The sequence below is a fragment of the Coccomyxa subellipsoidea genome, assembly GCF_000258705.1.
Source record: "Coccomyxa subellipsoidea C-169, whole genome shotgun sequence".
NCBI classification, from domain to species: Eukaryota; Viridiplantae; Chlorophyta; class Trebouxiophyceae; family Coccomyxaceae; genus Coccomyxa; species Coccomyxa subellipsoidea.
Window position 1 is genome coordinate 594,248 of NW_005178035.1, and position 21,248 is coordinate 615,495.

Genomic DNA, 21,248 nt, shown 5'->3' on the forward strand with positions numbered 1-21,248 from the left:
AATTTAGGGTTTAGGGTCGATGAAGGGTCGAAATAAAATAAAACACAAAGTGGATGAAGGCTAATGCCAGCGGCCCCTCTTCTGACAGCCCCACACCACTGCTGTGTAGTCGGCATTAGCAATTGCATAGTAACCCAACCGCTCTGCTCTTATCTGAATGCAGCATGATGATGGGGCCACTTGGCATCTGTCCAGCTGACCGCCGGCGTCCATGCACGGAATTGGGTGCCCTAGTCCTTTGCAGCACTGCTAGACTGTCGCCCTGTGCCTCTGCGCTTCCTGCTTGTTCTCCTGGGCGTATTTCGCTTGCGCCTGCTCTTGCCATGCAACTGTGCTGCAACACTAAGCACCCTGACACTCATACAAATAACGCTCACTTCTTGTGCTCATATATGACGGGTGTGCCTGACGTCTGCGCGCAGTTCCTGTGCCGGGGCCTGGAGGATCACATGATGCTGCGGCAGGCGGCGCGCGGAGCGGAGGCGCAGGAGATCGACCGCATCGTTAACGCGTCCGGCAAAATGGTGCTCCTCAACAAGCTGCTGCCCAAGCTGCGCTCTGAGGGCCACAAGGTGCGCGCAATTTTCTTCCTTGTGCCTTCTTTTGCCAAGCACCCGCATGCATGCATGCATGTGCTGTGTTCATGATTGGCTAATGCTTCTTGAGAGGCATGGTGAGGTTCTCTGGAGAAAGCAAACTGCCATTGTTACCTGGCATTGGTTGTTGAACGTCTTGCACAGCTCGACTGAGTTTCTGAGTCTTGAGTTTCTGAGTCGAATTGCTCTGCAGTGAGCGACTGGTAACCGAACACTGTGGTCACATTGCTGGTTACTTGTTGGTCAGAACCATCATGTGCACCTTCAAAGCGACAGGCGCAGAGGGGAGAGCACCTGCAGAAGCAGCATGGCACACATGCAGTGTTTGAGCAAGTTTGGATTCTGCAGCCACTTCTGGGGCGGCCGTGCCCTAGACTCGTCTGAACATTGCTGCTAGCCATTGTTTGTCATTATGCTCAAGGGGATTTCTGCTTCTGCTCCTTCCTGGGCTCTAAATGACGCAATCATTGTCATCCTAGCCACAGGTGTTATGGGGTTTGCATGGTACTAATAGTCCAATGCCGTGCTGCGTGTCAGGTGCTGATGTTCAGCCAGTTTAAGATAATGCTGGATGTGCTGGAGGACTTCCTGCGCCTGGGCGGCTTCCCATTCGAGCGCATCGACGGCAGCGTGTCCCAGCGCGACCGCGAAGACGCCATCAACCGCTACTCCAAAGGTGCGCCGCTGCACTTTATATAAATTCCTTTCTTTCTGCCGAGTCAGTGCGGCGCTGCCATTTGCTGTCCTCTTCGTGTGAGCTTGCTGTGTGCCTGACTAGTTTAAAAGACTGTCTTCCACAAAGGAGCCTATGTGCTCAGTTGACTGCTATGCAGATTCTGGAGTACTCTCTGCTTACTTCCTGGAACATTCGCATGAATGCTGCTTTGGGTCACAGGAGTATCAAATGATTTTGCACGAGAGGCTACATATGGTTACTTCAGATCCTGTTAAATTCAAGGGGTTTATTGAGGATGAAATTCCTGTGTTTGTGCAGAGGGGTCGGACGGGTTTGTGTTCCTGCTGTCGACGCGCGCTGGCGGTCAGGGCATCACACTGACAGCCGCAGACACCGTCATCATCTATGACACCGACTTCAACCCCCAGGTACCTTCCACATCCCCACTTGAGCATGACCTGCCTTTACTCTTCATTTCCTTTCTTATCCTGATCGTTACATGAGACATGGCACCATCCTGAATTTCATTAACAAAGGTATCACATCTTTTTGTCTCACACATCAGATGATCTCCAGATATGTTGGTGACCACCTGCAGAGTAAGCAACGCAACCTCCAACAATCTGCCACATGAATTCAAGTTGCTGGGAGAAGGACATGTGCTGGTACACTAATAACCAAAAGGTGCTCAATGCAGCTTGTCTGACTGGAGTTGTGTGTGTTGCCCCCGCTGCAGAACGACCTGCAGGCGATGGCGCGCTGCCACCGCATCGGGCAGGACAAGGAGGTGAAAGTGTACCGCCTCATCACCACAGGCACCTATGAGCAGAACGTCTTCGAGTGCTCCACGCGCAAGCAGGGTGATTGTTTTCTCTCCTCCGCTGTGCTCACCGATTTACGGAACATGCCCTTTCAGCAACCAAGCACCAGCCGCCCCAGACCGCCTGAAGCACAACAGGCAATTGGGTTGGAAGGAGAGCGTGGTAGCCTAGCGCCGCTGGTGCTTCGGCCTTGATGGGCTGGCAATCGTATGGCATCTCTTGAGCATGTGCTGCTGCAAGTAGCCGTCTCCTGTAGCCAGTGACAGAGTCCAATCGCCTGCCAGCAAGTGGGAGGGGTGAGCAGCAAGACAGTGCATACCTGCAAACCCCCATTGCAATCTCTCGCTGGAACAGCCCTCTCACTCGCTGAGAGACAAAGGTCCGCTCATGCTGCATTTTTCAATTTCCTGTGCAGCGCTGTGAGGGAATGATGCACTACATAAAATAAAATCCTTGCACTGCAGGCCTGCACACGCGATCCTGGGGTATATTCATTTCATGTAGGGTTCATTGTGTCTCCCTAGTTCTATACCCCTGAAAAATACCCCTGAAACACAGGCCTGGACAACGCGATCCTGGGGTTCCTGAATGCTGACGAGCGCAAGGTGGACGGCGCCCGCATCGCGCAGCTGCTGGCGCACGGAGCACACGCCATCTCAGCACCCGACGAGGATACCGCTAAGGAGGGCGACGCTTTTGCCAGCGAGGTGGGGACCTACTTTTACGTTGGAAGGATCAATTTAAATGACTGATATGCTTGCACGCACTTTGATTAAAGAAGTGCACGGAGTGCCGAGTGCCGAGATGGCGAAAGCCACGGTGTAGGCAAGACAGAAAGAGTCCCAAGCTTGCCAGGTTGCGCTTGCAGGTGGATCCTTGGGTTGCATGCATGTCCTGGGCTTTGTGAGGCTGCATGCCCAGAATTCATTCTATAAGTGCAGGTTTCTGCAGTTGCGACAGGCATCTGGAGGATGATTATTACCAAGCAAAGCTTTTTCGACTGCCTGTGGGCGGATGCAGCGCTTTCCTGCCTGCGTGTTCTCTGTGGCGGCTCCGGCCGACCCTGGATTCAACACTGCTATGCATTTTCCCGTTGTGTTAATAAGACTCCCTCAAGACCCCTCAGCATATGTGCATGCTTGCAGCCTGTGGTACTGTATCGGCTTCCCTGGCTGCCAGGCTTGACAGGCAGTCTCAATAATAATATATGCAGCTTATCTGACTAGTTTCAAACCCGCAGGACATTGACGCCATCCTGGCGCGGCGCACTGAGAAGCGGCAGCTGGGCAACAGCAAGGGCAACACCTTCAGCACGGCCACCTTTGCCATCCAAGAGGAGGAGAAGGGCCCCCAGGACCCGCGCGAGTACTGGTCAGCCATCCTGCCCGAAGCCGTCGCCGACCACGACGCCCAGGTGGGGCCACTTCCATTGTTTTCTCTTTCACCCCCCTGTTTAAAGCAAAATGCTCACTGTGATGCTGCGTCATAAGAAGGTTTATCACATAATGCATACATACATAATGCTATGTGATTATCACATTTCTGTTGAGACAAAAAGGTCACAGGGACCTTGTATGTCAACGGGCAGCATAAGTCTATGGAACTGAATCTGGGCGCACTCAGGAGCGCCTGACAGAATGCAGGTTGTAATACCCGACAGTGCTGGTCAATTCTATATTGATCCTCCATATATGTGTGTATCAATCAAGCTTCCGGCAGTATTCCTTGGCAGGACGACGGTGCATACCTCATCCCACTGGATATCTCATTCCTGTGGGGCAGTTGTCCATATGGCGGATGCCTAATTATTCGCACATCCCTGCGCAGGTGGCAGCTGCGGCGGTGCCGGTGGATCTGGGGAAGCGGCAGCGGCGCAAGGTGGTGTACAACGAGGTGGAGCTGGGCAGAGCCAAGGCCTCCGACGGGTCTTCCTCCTCCAGCAGCGGCAGCGAGTTTGAGGCCGAGGACGCGGTCGACGATGAGGACGAGGACGCCTCCGGAGACGGCTCCGGCCCCGGCGAAGAGGGCGCTGACGGCAAGCGGGTGGGCATGCTTCTTTCTAATCTGTTCTGATGGTTCTTTTCGAGCATCCGTGGTTGTTCTTGTTGCTTCAAGCATCTAGGCAACGGTCACCTGACCCACACCGGTCATGCCCTGAGGTTACCACCCATGTAAGCAATTGTAATCGTGACATTCACTGGTCATGCCCTGACAAAGTGGCTGACAAAGACTTGCGAGAGCAGGCTGCATCATGCAATGTGAGCAGGCGGGTCCACTGCCAATTCTGGGAATCTGCCTTTGCAATGGTTCAGCATGAGAGTGCCTGCTATCATTGTGTGGTGCATCTCCTTGCTCCACTATCTTGAAACGCGCAGCAGCAGCAGTGGATCAGCGCCAGTTTCCATACCAGAGGTGGCTCCCAGAGCTGTACAGGTCGTTATGATGGATGATCTTTTGTCAGGCTGCAGAGAAATGCTACCTTTGCTGACAGAGCATGTGTTGCATGATGTGCAGAAGCGCAAGCGCAGCAAGGAGGAGAAGAAGGAGCGTGAGTGGAGGCACACCGAGCTCAAGGCGCTCGAGGATAACCTGCTGCTCTTTGGAGACGGCAACACCTCCAAGCTGCGATCCCTGGTATGCTGCCATGAATCATCATCACTTCCCCCTTTTACAAGATTGCTGCTGTGGCAAGGGTTCTTCAGCTGCTGATGGGGTCCTCGCCTTGCCTGCTGCCCTTTGTCCTGACACACGACTATACCTGAAGCCTGCACAAAACTTGCATCATGCACATACTTTAGGAGCGCTTCACGTTAAGGGCAGGCAGTTTATGATAGTAGCTTTTGTGCATGTAGTTCTGGTTCGCCCAGGCTTCAGATGTACCAGTGGCACCTCGTGTTAAACACACCTGACCCACATCAACAGTCATAGCACTAACCCACATGATGAGCCAAAATAGGCCAGGGTGGCAGCCTTTCATGGAAGCACTGCTCTGACGCACATACTCCTCATGATTTGGGAAAGCGTCTACCTATTTTAATAGTAGTGAGCTGTGGGATCTTGTGAAGCACGGCCTTGTCGTCGCCACTACTGTATCTTCAAATTAATTTACTAACTTTATCCTAACTTTCTGCAGGCTGGGCTGGAGAAGCGGTCGGTGGAGGAGGTGGCTCTGGTGGAGCAGGCCCTCGTGCGAGTCATCCAGCGATCGGCGCAACTCCCCGAGCCGCCCAAGGCTGACAAGGTGACAGTCTCATCGGCAACTGTCACCCGCTCTTTCTGCCAGAAGGCAAGAAACATGTGAACCCGCATCTATACACAAACTACAGGTGAAGGCTGCAATATAGCCAGCCTGCCTCTTGTTGGACTCGCCAGATCCATGGTAGGCCCAATCGATCGTGGGCACGGTGCTGAGTTCCTATACCGCCCCCCGTTAGCAGGGACCAATCGAACATCTGCAGTACAGAGCGTAGTTTCAACGCATGCGGGACAGAGCGCATGTTTTTGGGATCTTTGGTCTGGCTGCAATGTCTTAATGCATGTACGCTGGCAGCAACATTATCCCTGTCGAGTACAATATTTCTGTAAGACAGCACAGTGACCAAAATTTGCCTTGTGCTGTGCAGGTTGCTGGCGCAGAAGGAGCTCCTGCTGGTGAGCACTCTGCATATCAAGAAACCAGACTGAGAATGCTGTACTACTGTTGAGGCTTGACTACGCAAATGTCACCTATTCACGCCATTGCTCGAATCCTCAAGCTAACTAGGCAAGGATTCAGCTCGGTGTTGAAGAGATGAATGGCGTGTCACAGGTGCCGTCGCCCCAACACCGGCCCTGCCACAGCTCATCCCTGAGCTGCAGATCCCTAAATTCGCTAGAAAGGTGCTTCCTCCTCTCAGCCACACGCTCTTTGAGAAGCAAAGATCCTTGCAGATGGAGCTCACATTGAATCAAGTTCTCTAATGTTATGTTACGATAATCCCTGCAGGCATTTCTAATATCGCATTCAGGAAACATGCTGCAGCTCTGTGCGCCGTAGCGTGTCCTCTGGCAGCAACATTAGGCACGCTCAGAATTCACAAAATATTGCAGAGCTGGCGGGGTGCGGTATATACATAGCATGCTTGCATGGCCCTTCGTGTATGTGGATTAGCTGACTGCTCTTGTGCAGGCATTTGAGGGTGCGCTGGCACGCCTAGAGAAGCACGGCAGGAAGCACGCTGCGCAGCTGCGGGACAGGGCGGCCCTCAACCAGCTGGCAGCCGAGGCCGACCCCTACAAGGCTGCCGTCGAACTCGCATCCGTAAGGCCCCCCGATATCCCGTCCCCTACAATCATGCTGCCCCTGTTAACGAGAGGCCGAGGCTGAGCCATACGGCCGTGATCATGAGCGCTGCGTGGCTCAACTCTGCCCGCACCATCTGAGCGCCACCTGCGTAGGCACCAACAATTGTAAATAGGAGCCTATCAATGTTTTCAGTAAAGAAGAATGGTCAAGTTCTCTTAACTTTCCCCGATTGAAAAGCTATTTCGTCAGAATCAAGACAGATATCTTTTGCACTCTGATATTCAAGGACCACTGCCTTGCCAAGGGTGTCTGGGCGTTCTGTTGCTATTAATCACACTCATACGCATCTTTCCTACATGAGTACTCACTGAATTGCTGTTTGCTGTACGGCGCGGCTGGTGTCCAAGGCATCAAACCTGCAGCTTGTCTGCAAGTTTGCGTGTGTCTGACAAACTAACTTTGAAGACATGAGTGTATCTGGTGCAGCTGGTGCCCAAGGCGTCAAACCTACCAGCTGCGTGGACTACGGCGGAGGATGCGCGGCTGCTGCTGGCCGCCCAGCGCATGGGCTACTACCCCAACTCAGCCGCGCGCCGCCAGAACGCGTCCGAGGGCTTCGTCGCGCGCTTCATGCTCCTCTACACCCCCGTCCGCGTAAGTTTTGCCCTTGGAAATACAGGTTGCAGTTGCTACCAGGCAGTTGATGACAATGTTCTGCAATATTTCTGCAGCGATTGCATAAAGCAGAAGACATGTACAAGCTAACATTCTGTTTCAATGCTGCGCAGCTGGACCCTCAGCACCAGAGGCTGGCAGAGGCCGCCGGCGACAGCGCCGCCGTTTCATCAGCCGCCGCCGCGCAGCCCCTGCCGGCCGCGGCGCCTGCCGCGCCGGCCAACGCCGCAGCGCCGGCTGCTGCCGTGGAGGCAGCCACAGCCAAGCCTGCTGAGGCCGCCCCTGCAGCAGCAGCAGCAGTTGCTTGTGAGAGAGCAGACCTGCCACCTTGATGTTATTAGTCGCCCACTTCAACTATGAGCTACTTCCTCAGGGCTTGGGGACGGGCCACACTAGTGATAATCTCCACTGGGAATGCAATGGCTATGTAATTGTATAGAGTTGATGAAAGGTCACAAAATGTTGTAGTTCAAGAGATGGGTACAAATAGTAAAAAATGGAAATTTTGGATTGGTGCTTGCAGCAGCTGCAGCAAAGCCGGAGGGATCGCCGTCAAAGGCCGGGACGACGCCGAAGAAGGTGTTCCGGCCACCCTGGTCGCGTACGCCCACTAGCGCTGACAAGGCGACCAGTCAGCCGGCGGCTGCACCGGAGGCGCCAAAACAAGAAGCGCCAAAGCCAGAGCCTGCTGCCCAACCTTCTGCCGCTCCTGCCCCAAAAAACACCCAGGCATGCGACTTTTTTTTTATTCTCTCTGCGGGTGCTCTTGTGCAGATACCTGCAGCGTCCGAAAGTGCATTTAGGCTGCTTTCGACCTCCCTGATGGATTCCTGTCCTTGTTGGAGTGTTCTGATGCTGTGGCAGAGAGGTACCATGTTTAGGAAACTCCTTTAGCCCCCGGTTGTCCATGCATGTCTCCCTGTGTATCTCCCTGATGACTTGTTCCCCAGTCTCTAGGAGCGCGCAGTCCTTTCGACGCCACATCTCGGCTTCCCCTATTTTGAAAAGACTTTTGAGCGCTGAGGAGGGCGATGCATTAGATTGACCGATACCCTGGCTATACCCCCTAGCCACCGGTTAGCCATGCATACCCCCTTGTCCCCCAGAGTCTAGGAGCGGAAGTATGTGTTTTGCGGCACTGCCTGGCTTTCCCCCTTTGAAGAACCTCAAGCCCTGAGGAGGGCAGTGCATTAGATTGACAGAGAGCGGGGTAATTTCCCTTCAGGAGCACATCGTTAGCTATGCTACCTGGGTAGCGTTCCAGGCCGTGATTGACATGCGCTACGCTCGGCTGTTGGTGGCTCTGCGCGCTCGGAGCGAGCTCCCCAGAAGCACCCTGCCCCTGCCCTGGTTAAGCCCGCAGCCGCAGCAGAGAAACTCCCATTTGTCCTTCCTGCCAGGTAAACAGCCCTCCTCCCGGGTGTATTTTTGCCCCCACTGCAGCAGCAAAGTCCCTGGGTCTACCTCTCCTTCCCAGAGACTGTTTGCTCAACGAGGACGTCCTGTGTGCCACCAATCGTGCAGCAGTACCTTGTATATGACAGCTCAATGAGCTGGCCTTTCAAGCCTGCAAGCATGCTTCAGATTTGCAAGTTCAGGCGAGCAGCATCTATCGCACGTTTACGCTCACAGCAGGACCCAGTCGAATGCGTCCACGTGAGGAAGATGGTTGCGACTGAAGAATCCCCTTTTGTGCATGTGCAGGAGGGGGATATGGCTGATCCGCTGGACATTACATTCGATGAGTTTGTGCTGGTGGATGCCCCCAAGCTGCAGAACGCCATCCAGCAAGTCGCCAGGCGCTACAAGGCGCTTGTGCAGGTTAGATTTTTGTGCGGACCACAGCCCTTAACACTGGAGATTGCCAAAAATACCACAACAAACAAAGCACACATCCCTAGAACAGAACCAAACCCACTGAATGCACACTTAGCCGCCAATGCCAGATATGTGCCTACCAAAACGGCCAGCGAATTGAGTTATTCGGGAAATCGAGTTGAGTGAAGCCGATTTAAGCCATTAGGCGCCTTCCCGCAGCAATCAACTGTCCAATAAACGCGCCGCAGGTTGTCGTGAGCCCCGATGCGGCCCGCGCGGAGGCGGCCACGGCGGCGGCAGCTGAGGCGGCAGCGGCCGCGCGCAGAGAGAAGCACAAGGCAGAGAAGAAGCTGGAGCGGGCGGCCCGGAAGGAGGCAGAGAGGCGCGCGCGGAAGGAGCAGAAACATCTGGAGCGCAGAGCTCACCTGGAGAAACTCGCACTCGGCTGCTTTGGGACCTCTGATGTCAGGTGGGTTGCAGACTGAATTCAGGGGGAAATATTAAGGTTGATTTTTATTTCATTTGATAAATTGCGGTGATGAACAAACGCAGTCTCACCCTTGCAAAACATGTTGATTAAACGCATGTCTCTGTGAGCACATGACAATGACAGGATCTGTCAAAAGTGGCAGATTTAGAATTGGCACACAGCGTTGTTCTTTGTCTTCCGATGTAAGCTTTGGCGTTGAAGGTGTGCTCTGTGGTGCAAAACTTGTGCTGAGGCATGTGTGTTTGGGTGTCAGACCTGGCGAGGCAAATCCAGGCAACGCCAATGCTGAGAGGCTCAGCAAGCCTCCCTCTGCCAAGAAGCGCCCGCCCTCTGCAGGTGAAGCTCTTGCCATGCAGCCCATGCCAAGAAAATGCCACATGTGGATGACTTAAAATAACCGCCAGCTCTGTTCAGCAGTTGTGTCAGGTTAAAATGGTAAGTAGTACTGGCTTAACTTTTCTTTTGACATTCACAGGCGTCAACAGGGATGCAAAAGAGCGCCAGCTGTCGCAAGGGCAGATGGTGGCGGCAGCGGATGACGACGACTTTGCACCCCCGAAGAAGGCACACTCCGGTGCGCTCCTGAGCCTGCCATTGTCCTGAATGCAGCTGTACTCAAGGGGCACCACTCTGACTTTCGTTACTCTATTGTAAATCGTGTATCCGGCAAAGTGCATATCTTTAATGTCCTCAAGATGCACCTAAGATTGCAGACATTTCTTACCTATACTGCATGTATTAATTCTTATGTGATTAATATTGGTAATTGTGCTCATCTCAAGCTACAGCGTAGTGAAAGGCACACTTGGCCTGTCCATGGCAGGGAGCGTGTGTAGTAAGGCTGACATGATGGTGGCATGTGCGCGCAGGTGCCAGGGCGGAGAAGGAGAATAGCGTGGGCGGCAGGTCTGCCAACGTGCCGGCTGCTGTGGCTGGGGAGGGCATCACCCGCAAGCCACACCTGCCCAAACCACACCACGGGTGAACTCCTCTGCCATGCCTCACAGCAGCCCGATACCATGCTCTAGACACAAAATAGCACTTCCTTTTGGAACACCTTTGATTCCCTTGAATCTTTAGTAACGTAGAAAAGGGCTTCTTGAGTGCAAACAGAAGAACCATTAGGAGGCGTGAGATTGGTTTGGTCACTTCCTGGACCTGCAGTGAGCCTGGCTAAGAGCCTGCACTAGCGCCCATTTGGGCCCTGCAGATTTGGCTACACCCGCCTGCATGCAGGCCTTATTCCTTCTGGCATTGGTTCTGCCGATACAAAGTGGTGAGAGCATGCGTCTGTGCAGGTCTGTGAGCTCGGCCAAGCGCAAGGCTCTGAAGCAGACCACCCTCAGCTTTTCCAAGAAGCCCAACACAGCGCTCGGGCCATCACCTGCAGCTGATGCAGATGAAGAGGACCCAATTGTCATGTCTGAGGAACACGAGGTCATCATCGACTGATGGAGGCCGGTTAAGACTGCGCGTTCTATTTTAGCCGTGTTGTCTGGAACTCGAGGAACCCTGTAGGCGCAGAGATGCAGAACATGCGGCTGCAGAATGCATGCAATTGAAGGGCAGTAGGGCACCCTGGCTGCAGGCCTTGAGCACACCAGGAGCGAGCAGAATTGCTGGTGCAGAAGTGGTAAGAGAGGTGCATGCTCTGCGCAGAATGGATGACCCTTGGAACCCACCATGAACCGCTGCGAACGCGGCTGAAAGCCTGGAAATCACTTCGTCCTTGCCATGTGCAGGAAACAGACCAGCCCTAATAAGCAGGTACCTAATAGCTGCCTGTGCGCTAGCTGCGCTGTGCCAGGGGTGCAGTTGAATGAGCTCATGCCGCTGTATGTTGATTTCTGTTAGTCTGCGAGATCTACCTTGGAACTAGCTTCAATTGGTGGCGAGCCTCTTTCAGTGGTTTCTTGCATTCATTCTTGCCGTGGACATCCACGTGACGTATCAGAACTTAACAGCTTGGCCAATGCTCATTAGTAGACATGTCTGCACTCTGCTTTGAACATGACTGAATCGCGCAGCGCTGCAGCTGTTTGCCCATATGCATGTGCTGTTGTTTGAGCACGGTGCGCAGTGTTGTAAACCCATGCATGTGGATCAATTGAGAATGAACGGCTGCAGCTGCAGCTGTTGTGCCTTTCAGCAGGTGAGATGGCATTGAGCCCACAGATGCGGGCTTCCCATCAGCACTGTAATGAGGCTTACGTCAAGCTAGTTCGCACATGGCCATGGGGCTCTTCGAAATTCGAATTCGCTGATTCACGCCTGCCCAAGGGCAGCAAATGTTGCAAGTGGTACTGGATTGCCCTTGGTGTGAGTCAAAGACGCACGCAGTCGACCGGAGCAGTTATCAAGATTCAGCCTTCCATGTCTGTGCCAGAGGTTGGATCGCTGCAGCAAGGAGTCATCTGACACAGGCTTCTGCAGCTTCCAAGTACCAGGTAGCTGCCGCTGTGAAGGCCAAAACAGGCGCATCACCATCACGTCAGCGAAGCACTCAGATCGTAAGAGCTCCGCTGAATACCTCTTCTTCTCTTTACCTCGTCAAATTGCGATACCAGCGAATCGTAAAGAAACTTTGGAGCCGTGACTCATCTGCTGTCCACCCCTGCATTAATCTGAGGTGAGAACATTGCGACCGTCCTTCTCGTTGCCGAAAACAGGTCAAGTACTTGGAGCATACTCGCTTGATACAGTTGAGGCTTGTAATCAGGAATTTATATTTTGTACAAATTTTATCCTGCGAGGTGCTCCTCATTTAGAAAGCTGGTTTCAATCTGTTCTATGGGTTATGCTTGCTTTCCGAGGTTGGTAGGGAAGAGCCGGAAAGCTCATGTGCCGATGTTCACGACTGCTCACACGTTCTATCATTATTGTTTCTGCAGGATCACTGCGTAAATCTGGCCATCCGGCTCCGAAGTCTGCCCTCACAGCAGAACTTTCTACTGTTTCTTTTCCTTGTGATCTTTCAAGGTGAGCTCGATTGTTCGGGCCCGCAGCGTGGTCTGCTTGTCTCAACGATCTAGTTGTACTGCTGGTACAGGTCGCACCCGATCAGCAGTGGGTTTTCTGTCTTTGCAGGCACCCTGGCCGTTGTTTTGTACTCCTTGCTCACGAGGCAGGTCAGCACTACATCAAGGACCCAGGCAACCCCAAGGCTGGCGTCAGGCGTTCTGAGAGGCTTTTTGTCACAGTCCAGCGTACCTTTTTCCAAGCGAAACATCTCAATCTCAGCGTCTGCCATGGCCACACTCCGGCCAGTTGAGAAGGTCGTGCAGGGGCAAAAGATGATGGAGGGTGAGTAAATCGCTCCTCCCTATAAACCGCTGTGTACTATCATTCCGGCAACGGGCCTTACATCCCGCGAGTGTCCCAGACAGTTGAGAAGGTGCAGTGGGATGTTAAAGGGATTGAACGCCCGTTGCCACAGTGTCTGTTGTGCCCTAATCCATGCCCAATGATCGCGTTTGCCGAACATGAAAGTGGGCTTTCTTGGTCTTTCTTGCCATTTCTACTTTGGCAAGCCTGAGCCAGCCAGAGGGGCGTTCTGTCGCTGCATGCATGACTTTGGCTGCCAGTGTGCTCAGCAGCAGAAGCTGCTGATGGCAACTCGTGTGGCTGTGATTATTGGCGTCCAAGTCACGCACGCAACAACAACATTCCAGGATTTTCTTTGCTGTAGAAGTGCAGACATGGCAGCTTGGTACATTGCTGTCACACAGGTTGTAGCGTGATGCAATCGTTGTGTGATGGTGCGGTGCGTATGCCGTGACCCTGTTGAATGGATTGCACCATTTCCTCCCTCTCGGAAGCCTTCTGAAAATCTGCATGACATGCTGATATGTCATGACAGGCGCGGGAGTGCGCATCTGCCGCACGGTGGGCACCGGGGCCCAGCGCAATCTGGACCCGTTTCTGATGCTGGACGAGCTGCGGATGCCGGCGGCGGAGGCCAGCGCGGGCTTCCCCTCCCACCCTCACCGCGGCTTTGAGACGTGCTCCATTATGTTCACAGGGAAGATGGAGCACCAGGACTCCGTCGGCAACAAGGTGTGCGCGCAGCCTGCACACAACTTTTTCTATGGCTGTGGCTGCCCTCTGTTGGGCAGATGTACATGTCAGAGCGGCACATGAGGCTCCTCTCACAGCTTTGAAGATGAACTGATTCGCTTTAGCTGTGCACAATGTGAGGAGGATTCTACATCTTGGTATAGCACTGCCAGTGGTGATTTCTCCAGGTTGAAAGTCTCATAGCCCGCGTGAAGGCTTCGAGATGGTCTTGATCTCGACTGCCTTCCAGCTTTTTGAAAGGCTATGAGACAATCAGGACTGAAAGGAATCCCCAATGTCGAATGCCCCTCACTGCAATGACCTCTGAAGTCTTGTACTCCTTCTGCTGATGTCAAAAACGGAAAGTCAGCGTGTAGCATCCACAATTGCTGCAGGGTCTCTATATGTCACTGAGAGGATGATGCGAGGTAAATTCCCCTGCAGGGCGTGATAGAGGACGGGGGCGTGCAGTGGATGACGGCTGGGCGTGGCATAATCCATAGCGAGATGCCCAAGGTGACCGCGGGGGACCTCTGGGGCTTCCAGCTCTGGCTCAACCTGCCCGCCAAGGACAAGATGGTCAAGCCCAGGTGCGACAATGTTTCTTATTGGCTGCAATACCATTGATGACTGTGTAATGAATGACAGTATCCGCGACACTCAAAGTAAATCAAATTTGCCCCAGTGGCATGTGACATTTGTCGCCGCACAATATTGTGCTTGCATCCCTACGGGCCATGTAAACACAATCTGGGGGCGGTGGATGCCACTTGCCAGGAATTTGGCCATTTGGGCTCTGGTTTCTTTTCCTTTTGTTGGAGTCGATTGCGAGCTGCTGTGTCCGGTTGATTTGCTGCCTGGCATATGGTCACATACAACACTTTCAGGCTTTTGTGAGCGAGATGCATATCACACTTAGAAGATTCTTTCATGAGAGCCTGGGTTTCAAAGCTGAGACTTGGCCGCTAGATAATGCTCTCTCCTGAACAGAACATCTTCTGACTGTTCACATGCATGTTTCAATATGTGCAGGTACCAGGATTACCAGGCAAAGGACATACCTGTGATGGAGAGGGATGGAGCGCGCGTGCGAGTCATGGCCGGTGAGTCATCGGGCGCCACCGGGCCCATTGCCCTGCGCAACCCAGGGATGCTGCTGGACGTCACCCTGGCAAAAGGCGCGTCCTTCACCCAGCAGGTGAGTGAGAGATCCGCAAGACGATCTTTTGCATGCACTATGTTCTTCATGTGTTACGCTGCTGCTGCGCCTTGCCCTTCTCTCCAATCACCGCCAGTTCACTCTTCCGGCCCACTGCACAGGACCAGAGATGCCTGTCAGTGCATGCACGTGATCTTTGTATTCCAGGAGCCGATGTAGACGTGTATTTTGCTTGTCATCGTGACTGCTTGGGAGACTCTGACAGCGGACAAGTATCAGGCTTCAGCCTCTGCTGCTCTTGGATAATGTTGCCCGAGCTCAGGCCCTGAGTCTCGGAGTGTGGCAGGCAGCTTTGATTTCATTTCTAGAAAATACAGTCCAAGTGCAAAAGTCAATGGTGGGATGCATCTGGAAGTGATTTGGCTGGGTGGATGTGTGCAGATTGACAGCGGTTGGAACGGCTTTGTTTATGTGTGCGATGGAGCCGGCAAGGTCTCTGGTACCAAGGCAAAGCGCGAGCAGGTGCTCATCCCACATTTTCTCTTCCCTTCAACCAGAGAACATTCAAAACTCTGTGCTCAGACTGGTGCATCAGAAGTTTTCACCCTGCAACGATAAGCAGTCCTGGAACAGCTGCACAGGATTGATATTTGCCATGCTGTGTTATATTTGCATGCAAGTTTTCCTGTCTGTGTGGTGGTGGTCAGCGTGGACCAACTTTCGGGGGCTTTCTGCGCGCAGGCGCTTGTGCTGGGAGAGGGGGACCATGTGAGCGCGAGTAGTGAGGGGGAGGGCGGCATGCGCTTTCTGCTCATCGCGGGACGGCCCATCGGCGAGCCCATTGTGCAGCACGGGCCATTTGTCATGAACACTCAGGTGCGCGCACATGCGCCCGGCACATGCCGGCACATGCAGAAACGCAGTGTTGCAGTCTCACAAAAAGCAGGTTGATGAGTTTGTGGCAAGGGTTGTACAAGCCTCTGACGCAGATAACTTGGCGCATGTTGCCAACAAGTGGCTTGTCTCTGCATCGGAGGCTTGTTTGCGCAGTTGACAATGGAAGGGACATGCTTGCAATTTTGTCAGTGCAGGCTGATGACCAATTTGCCTGTGTGTCACTACATGCAGCATGTAAGGGGCGCCTCGGCGATCACTGTTTGGCTGACACGTGCCAACATTCGTGACTCTATTTGAGACCGAGGCTTCTTATGTATAGCATGCAAAAATTCCGCTATGGGCCAAGGGGGCTATCATTCCTGAGTAAATTATTGAGGTGGAAAGAGTGGGAGATGCAGCAGGACCTGAGATGTCTTCTGTGCTGGTGCAGGAGGAGATATACCAGGCGTTCAGGGACTACGACTCTGGCAACTTCCAGAACCCAAACGATGATGTCTGGGCTGCAGCATAAGCTGTCCGCCCCAGCGTCAGTAGAATGCAAGGGTAGAATAGGAAGACTGGGGCGGAATATGTAATTAGGCCTGGACCTATGGCAAGTGTCAAAAACACAATGAAGGGAATACTGTAGAATGTATCCTGTGTAAAGGATATGTGCGGCTGACTGACCTGCAAGCACTCCTTTCAGCTGCTGAGGAAATTCAGCACTTGCAAGTTCAGTTGATAAAATACCTGAGAATCCACAGGGTAGGACATAGGATTTATGCAGAAGATTGGGGAATATGGGAATTGTATGAATTGTCTGAACTCAACTTGCTGGAATGTTAAGAGATCTTGATTGCATTACAATGCTCTCTATCACAGGAAGGACGGTATCCTCAGCATCCACAGCACGCCAACAAGTTTGCATCATTGTGTGTGGGCATCCATGCTAAAGGAGGCATTTTCCGCCAGCGACCTCCTCTTAAGTCATGTCTAGTTGTACTCAAGAAGCTGCTGCGACCTCTTCATAGTGCAGCATGGCCCCGGACAACTCTACCACTTTATTTGATTCAACTCGCAGCACAACAGGATCGATACCATATGTTGTTGACAATGCAGGCATCAATCGCAGCGCATGCAGCATTCCAAGAGTCGGGATACCCCTGCGCGCAACAGAATACGTTGTATAGTCTAGACTTGCTGGTGGCGCATTTGTGCATATCACGTCTCATTGCCCAGGGGTTGCAGTATCATTATGGCGGCCATTGCATGCTGACAAGGTGAAGTGGATGGCATTTTCTTTGAAATGTGCCTCGCAGCGCTTACCAAGCGAATTATGTATCCCCCTCGAAGGAGTATGGAGAAACAGTGGGAATGTCGGCCCACCTGCGACGCCGGTAGTGGTCTCCGGCGCGGACTGAGAACGAGGTGGTGTGCTCGAAGAGGCCTCCGCAGAAATTAAAATTACGGAGGGGAGACTGGCAGTGCGAGCAGCTGCACCCATGCACCAGTCCACCAGCTCTAGCTGTGCCTTCCGCTTCCTTCTTTCCTCTTCCAAGATCCTGTGACGCATGGCTTAAAGATCGCAGCAGCGCGGCACGGGACAGCCACTGTTCTTGCACTGCTTCGCATGCACCTGCAGCAGCATCCACACGCGCCTGCACCAACCCACATATCTTTCACCTATTGTACTTTTTTCATGGTGACCAGCAATTTTTGCGTGTCCTGGGAGTGACAAGACTCTTGTGCCCCCTGGTCGCGACATATAATGACGGATGAGAATGTTGTCTTCTTTTGCCTCAACAACATGTAATTTGGCAGCTGTCGGAGCCTACAAAGTGCGTTGCAAATGACATGACTGGTGCATTGAATCTTATCAGCAAGTTCAGCGCTTGAAGAGAACGGCATCAGCAAAGGAATATGAAAAAGGGGGTCGATGTCACAGACGTGGCAACTATATAGACCAGACTGGTACAAATCGGTCACCGGTGGTCCTTTTGTGACCTGAAAGCTGGCCATCGGGGCGATATTGTGACAGTCAAGCCCGTCAGGTTGTGGCAGGCTCACCCGCAAAGCTGATAGTTGCCGACGACCTTGAGTGGGCAGTTGACGGAACAGACCTTTCATCTTGGCGCAGTTGGAGGAGGGGCACGTTCCGGCAGCCGCTGGAGTGCACCAGGAGTGTCATGACGCGCGCCAGGTTGGCATCGCGCTCCCGTCTCTGCTCCTCTGTCATCTTTTGCTGTGATTCAGTCAGTCAGTCAGAGTATGTCTGACTCCGACGGCCTCTTTCCTCTATGCAATAACGGCTGCACGGCACATGGCAATGCATGAGGAATGTGACTGCTCGCTGTCTATGATTGGTCAAAACTGAAGCCGAGCCAGGGTAAAGGGCCATGGGGCGCGATTTATCTACCATGGACCCATGCATTTGATTATGCACAGGTATCGCGCTGCTGGATTTGTTAAGTGCTGTCTCGGCAGATCTGCCAAGGATTGAGCTGGTGATCTGGGACAATTTAGCAAGACTCGTCATCTATACACTCCTATGAGCATTGAAAAGGGAACGAATGGTCCTATCGCCATACATTTTGCTACGCATTGCAGCTGAGAGCTGATCTCAAGACAAGCTCGAGTGGCAGTCGCTATTGCCACACTGTAAAACATTGCCATGGTGGTCCTCTGAGGAATCTTCCCTACATTGCGATCTTTCCTCTTGATACATGAATATATGCGCTTGCAGGTTAATATTGCCGAATGAGAATATATGACTTTGGTCAGCAGCTGTCTTCGACACAATCGTATTCAATGCAAGGATGGCCTGTGATGAAGCCTCCATTTTGGCCAGGAAACGCAGACAGGTTTCCTTGAATCCTAGGAGCATCGAAAGAAATATGGCAAGTCTCGATGGAAATTTTTCAAGAAGACACCCGGGTCGAGGCAATGCTGCAATCACGTGGATGGCTTTTGTAATTTTCTCCTGTGGCATCCAGCTCGTTCGTGGGTTCCTTTCCGGAAGAAATTCGTTACAGCTTCGTACATCAGCTTGTTCTGTCTACCTTAATGTTTTGAATAAAGAAGCTTAAGAGCGATAGACGCTGCAGACGTTTACGAAGGCAGCAAATGCTGACACCGAGGACACTGTGCAAATACATTTCTGGAAATCAAATTTATGACAATAAGATGACAGGCTTTTGCAGAAGCGTCTGACATTTTAGAGCGGCGTGACGAGCAGCAACTAAATGCTACTGCGTCTCAAAAGGTCTGATTACAACAACAACCAAGCAAAATGCCGTTCTGGACTATTCTTTTCTACCTCGCCTTCGTCTCAGGAGGTAGGCAAAACAGAGTGCTTTCTTGCTCGTATTCATCACCTATGCTTCTCACTATGGGAAAGGCGTCTGTCCAGGAGTTTTTTTGAAGTTTTCCTTCAGAAAAGAGTGAGAACCTCCTCGAGATTGACTCTGGATTGACATGCATTGGTGCAGTTTCGTTCGGTCTTTACACCTTAGCCAGATGTTTCTGGCAGAGGATGCAGCATGCTCGCATGACCCGACAAGTCAACCAACAGGTGCCTACAGCAATGAACCAGCACGTTGTCTGGAATGCACCCATGGCTCAGGCGCAGCAACAGGGTGCAGCACAACCAGGTCAGCCATCAAGTCCACTTCAGCTCACCCAATACTTGTTGCAAATTCACTCACTGCAGGATGGCATGTTGCCAATGGAGGGGCTTCTGCGTTTCCAGAGCCTTCGTTGCCCATCATTTCATGCCCATAGGAGATTGTTCATGTTTCTTACAGAAGTTTCTTTGACTGATGGTGGCAAGATTAAAACCATGCTCGAGACTGCACACTTGAATGAATGTGTGCTTATGAATACAGATGCAAATAGAGGCCAAGGTGAGCAAGGAGGAGTGCCGGGTACAATGCCACTGCAGAGGGAAGGACCCTTGCAGCTTCTGGTGCAAGTGATAGACCCACGAGACAATATAAGTCTGGGCAGAAGAGAGACTCATGTACAATGTGCACAGGAAGAAGGTCCGGTTGAACCCCAGAGACCATCTTGACATTGTCTCACGAGCGCGGCCGATTGAGGAAATGCAATTCTGTTCTTAATCTGGTGACCAGTACTTCTCGGGGTTCACGCATCGCAAACTTTCTTGCGGGGAGGGAGGTAGTATAGAAGGACAATCTTGCAAGAAGCACCCCTGCTGTTGCGGTGAAAAACTTTCTGGACACACAGATTTGTTCTTTCCGGACACAATTAAGTCCAAATACATAGGAATGCAATTGTCTAGAGTGCAAATCAGGGCAACTCTGATGGAATACATACTATTACATGCTCTTTTGCAAGTGAATCTTAGCTAATTCCAGTGCCCACTGCGTTGCCTGTCACAACTGCACTCTGAGCAGAACTTCATTCACACGGGTGCTGAGCGAGTTCAATGGTCCATACTGCGCAAGTCTGAATGCTCCAGCCGCCTCCTCACCCGCTAACATCAGACCATCTGCACAGCACCCCAGTTGTGACTCAGCCCACTTGTAAAATGCAGGCCAATGATTGGCCGCCAATCAATCATGATCAACCGGGACATGAATTACCCCATGCTGCACCCTGGCTAAGGAGATCACATCAAGACATTAGTGCAGATGCATGCTTGTCAATGCGCCAGTCAGGCTGTCTTCGCGCCTGAAGATACAGTCTGTCAAAAAAAAATGTGAAGGAAAGGTAGTGAAGTCGAGCGAGGCCAGAGAATTATCACCTGACGCAAGAATGTCCTTCAGCTGAGCGACTGCCCTGAGAGTTGCTTCTCTTGTGGCGCTTCCCTCAAATCTGAGCACGGCTGCCACCTCACCGCCAGCTACTTCCAGACTCAGTCTGCCGTCCTTGGGCTGCGGCGGCTGTATTGTCCATAGCAGCTCATCAATAAAATGCGTGAGCATGGATCTGTAAACTGTTCTGAAGAACTACCGTTCTTTGGTGACCAGCGTATTGGAAGCAGCAATGCACTTGGGAAGCCTCAAACAATGGAATTCTTGTGGATCACACCTTACCGCTTCAAGAGACTCCCCATCTTGTCGAGACCCGACGTACAGCTCCATCGTTTTGGTAACCTGGTCATGCAGAGGCATCGATTAAGTCACCTTACACACCAGTTCACGGACGGACAGTCCTCCAAGCAAAGACGCCTGTATTCCTTGTGCATCAGGAGCAGATCTGCCATATTAGTCGTCACAGCAATTCGAGCAAGGTGAGCAGGTTTGGCAGATGGAAACGCACCTTGGGATTGAACCGCATGACCACAGGCTGCGTTTGTCTCAACCGCAGGCCCTGTACATTGGCTCCATCGAAATAGGCCCCCAGTCCGAGGTATCCTGCAGAGCAGCCCGCCTCTGTTGCCTGTCTCTTACTGCATGGTGCAGCTCTTGTGCTAAGAGATCCATTTCACGGGCCACACCTTCATCCCTTCGCTCATAGGGCATCCGAACCACCGAGTACACATCAAAGAAGCGCAGATCATACTTAGTCGCTTTACTGATGACTGTGTAAGGGGGAAACTCTACTTGAGAGCTGAGCTGCTGTGGGCCAACAGCATATGTGCGACATCTATATCTGCTTGATCTCGAGCTATGCCGATCAACCACCTGCAAAGACAACATAGTTGTGGTGTTAGTACAAGTGCCGATGTCGGCATGGTGGGCTTTACCAGGTCTTAGCAGCTTTCCCTGACCACTTCGAGATTATTCGAATTTATACCTCAGGCCAGCCTTCTGATGTCCCAGAGGATCTTCG

At 52.4% G+C, this 21,248-nt stretch overlaps 4 protein-coding genes across 4 annotated transcripts; 2 read left to right on the forward strand and 2 right to left on the reverse strand.

Annotated features, from left to right (window-relative positions):
• Window positions 1-1,160: 1,160 nt before the first annotated feature.
• On the forward strand, window positions 1,161-2,131 carry COCSUDRAFT_9418 (hypothetical protein; the record flags this gene model as incomplete). Its single annotated transcript, XM_005647541.1, has 3 exons — window positions 1,161-1,272; window positions 1,591-1,700; window positions 2,009-2,131. Coding segments are annotated over 3 exons (345 nt in total), but the record flags the coding sequence as incomplete, so codon positions are not given.
• A 10,478-nt stretch (window positions 2,132-12,609) lies between these two features.
• COCSUDRAFT_36634 (hypothetical protein) lies at window positions 12,610-15,984 on the forward strand (the record flags this gene model as incomplete). Its single annotated transcript, XM_005647542.1, has 6 exons — window positions 12,610-12,664; window positions 13,221-13,417; window positions 13,862-14,007; window positions 14,450-14,615; window positions 15,018-15,098; window positions 15,904-15,984. The coding sequence occupies 6 exons, from the start codon at window positions 12,610-12,612 to the stop codon at window positions 15,982-15,984; spliced, it is 726 nt and encodes a 241-aa protein (XP_005647599.1).
• A 1,044-nt stretch (window positions 15,985-17,028) lies between these two features.
• On the reverse strand, window positions 17,029-17,688 carry COCSUDRAFT_63438 (hypothetical protein; the record flags this gene model as incomplete). Its single annotated transcript, XM_005647543.1, has 2 exons — window positions 17,029-17,110; window positions 17,573-17,688. 2 exons carry the CDS (start codon window positions 17,686-17,688, stop codon window positions 17,029-17,031), a joined length of 198 nt encoding a protein of 65 aa, XP_005647600.1.
• A 2,085-nt stretch (window positions 17,689-19,773) lies between these two features.
• On the reverse strand, window positions 19,774-21,222 carry COCSUDRAFT_53493 (hypothetical protein). The gene is made up of 6 exons (XM_005647544.1): window positions 21,213-21,222; window positions 20,914-21,100; window positions 20,736-20,830; window positions 20,510-20,569; window positions 20,218-20,356; window positions 19,774-19,962 (listed from the first exon to the last, which is right to left on the reverse strand). Exons 2-6 carry the CDS (start codon window positions 20,936-20,938, stop codon window positions 19,847-19,849), a joined length of 435 nt encoding a protein of 144 aa, XP_005647601.1. The 5' UTR covers window positions 20,939-21,100; window positions 21,213-21,222; the 3' UTR covers window positions 19,774-19,846.
• Between the last annotated feature and the right edge of the window lie 26 nt (window positions 21,223-21,248).

What these genes read in the sequence shown, in the direction of transcription:
- COCSUDRAFT_53493 (XM_005647544.1), bottom strand. Translation starts at nt 20,938, where the DNA reads ATGCCCTATGAGCGAAGGGATGAAG. An exon ending in TCATGCGGTTCAATCCCAAG is followed by an intron (nt 20,570 to 20,735) that starts GTGCGTTTCCAT and finishes CTGCATGACCAG; the next exon opens with GTTACCAAAACGATGGAGCT. An exon ending in GAAGGACATTCTTGCGTCAG is followed by an intron (nt 19,963 to 20,217) that starts GTGATAATTCTC and finishes GGTGCTGTGCAG; the next exon opens with ATGGTCTGATGTTAGCGGGT.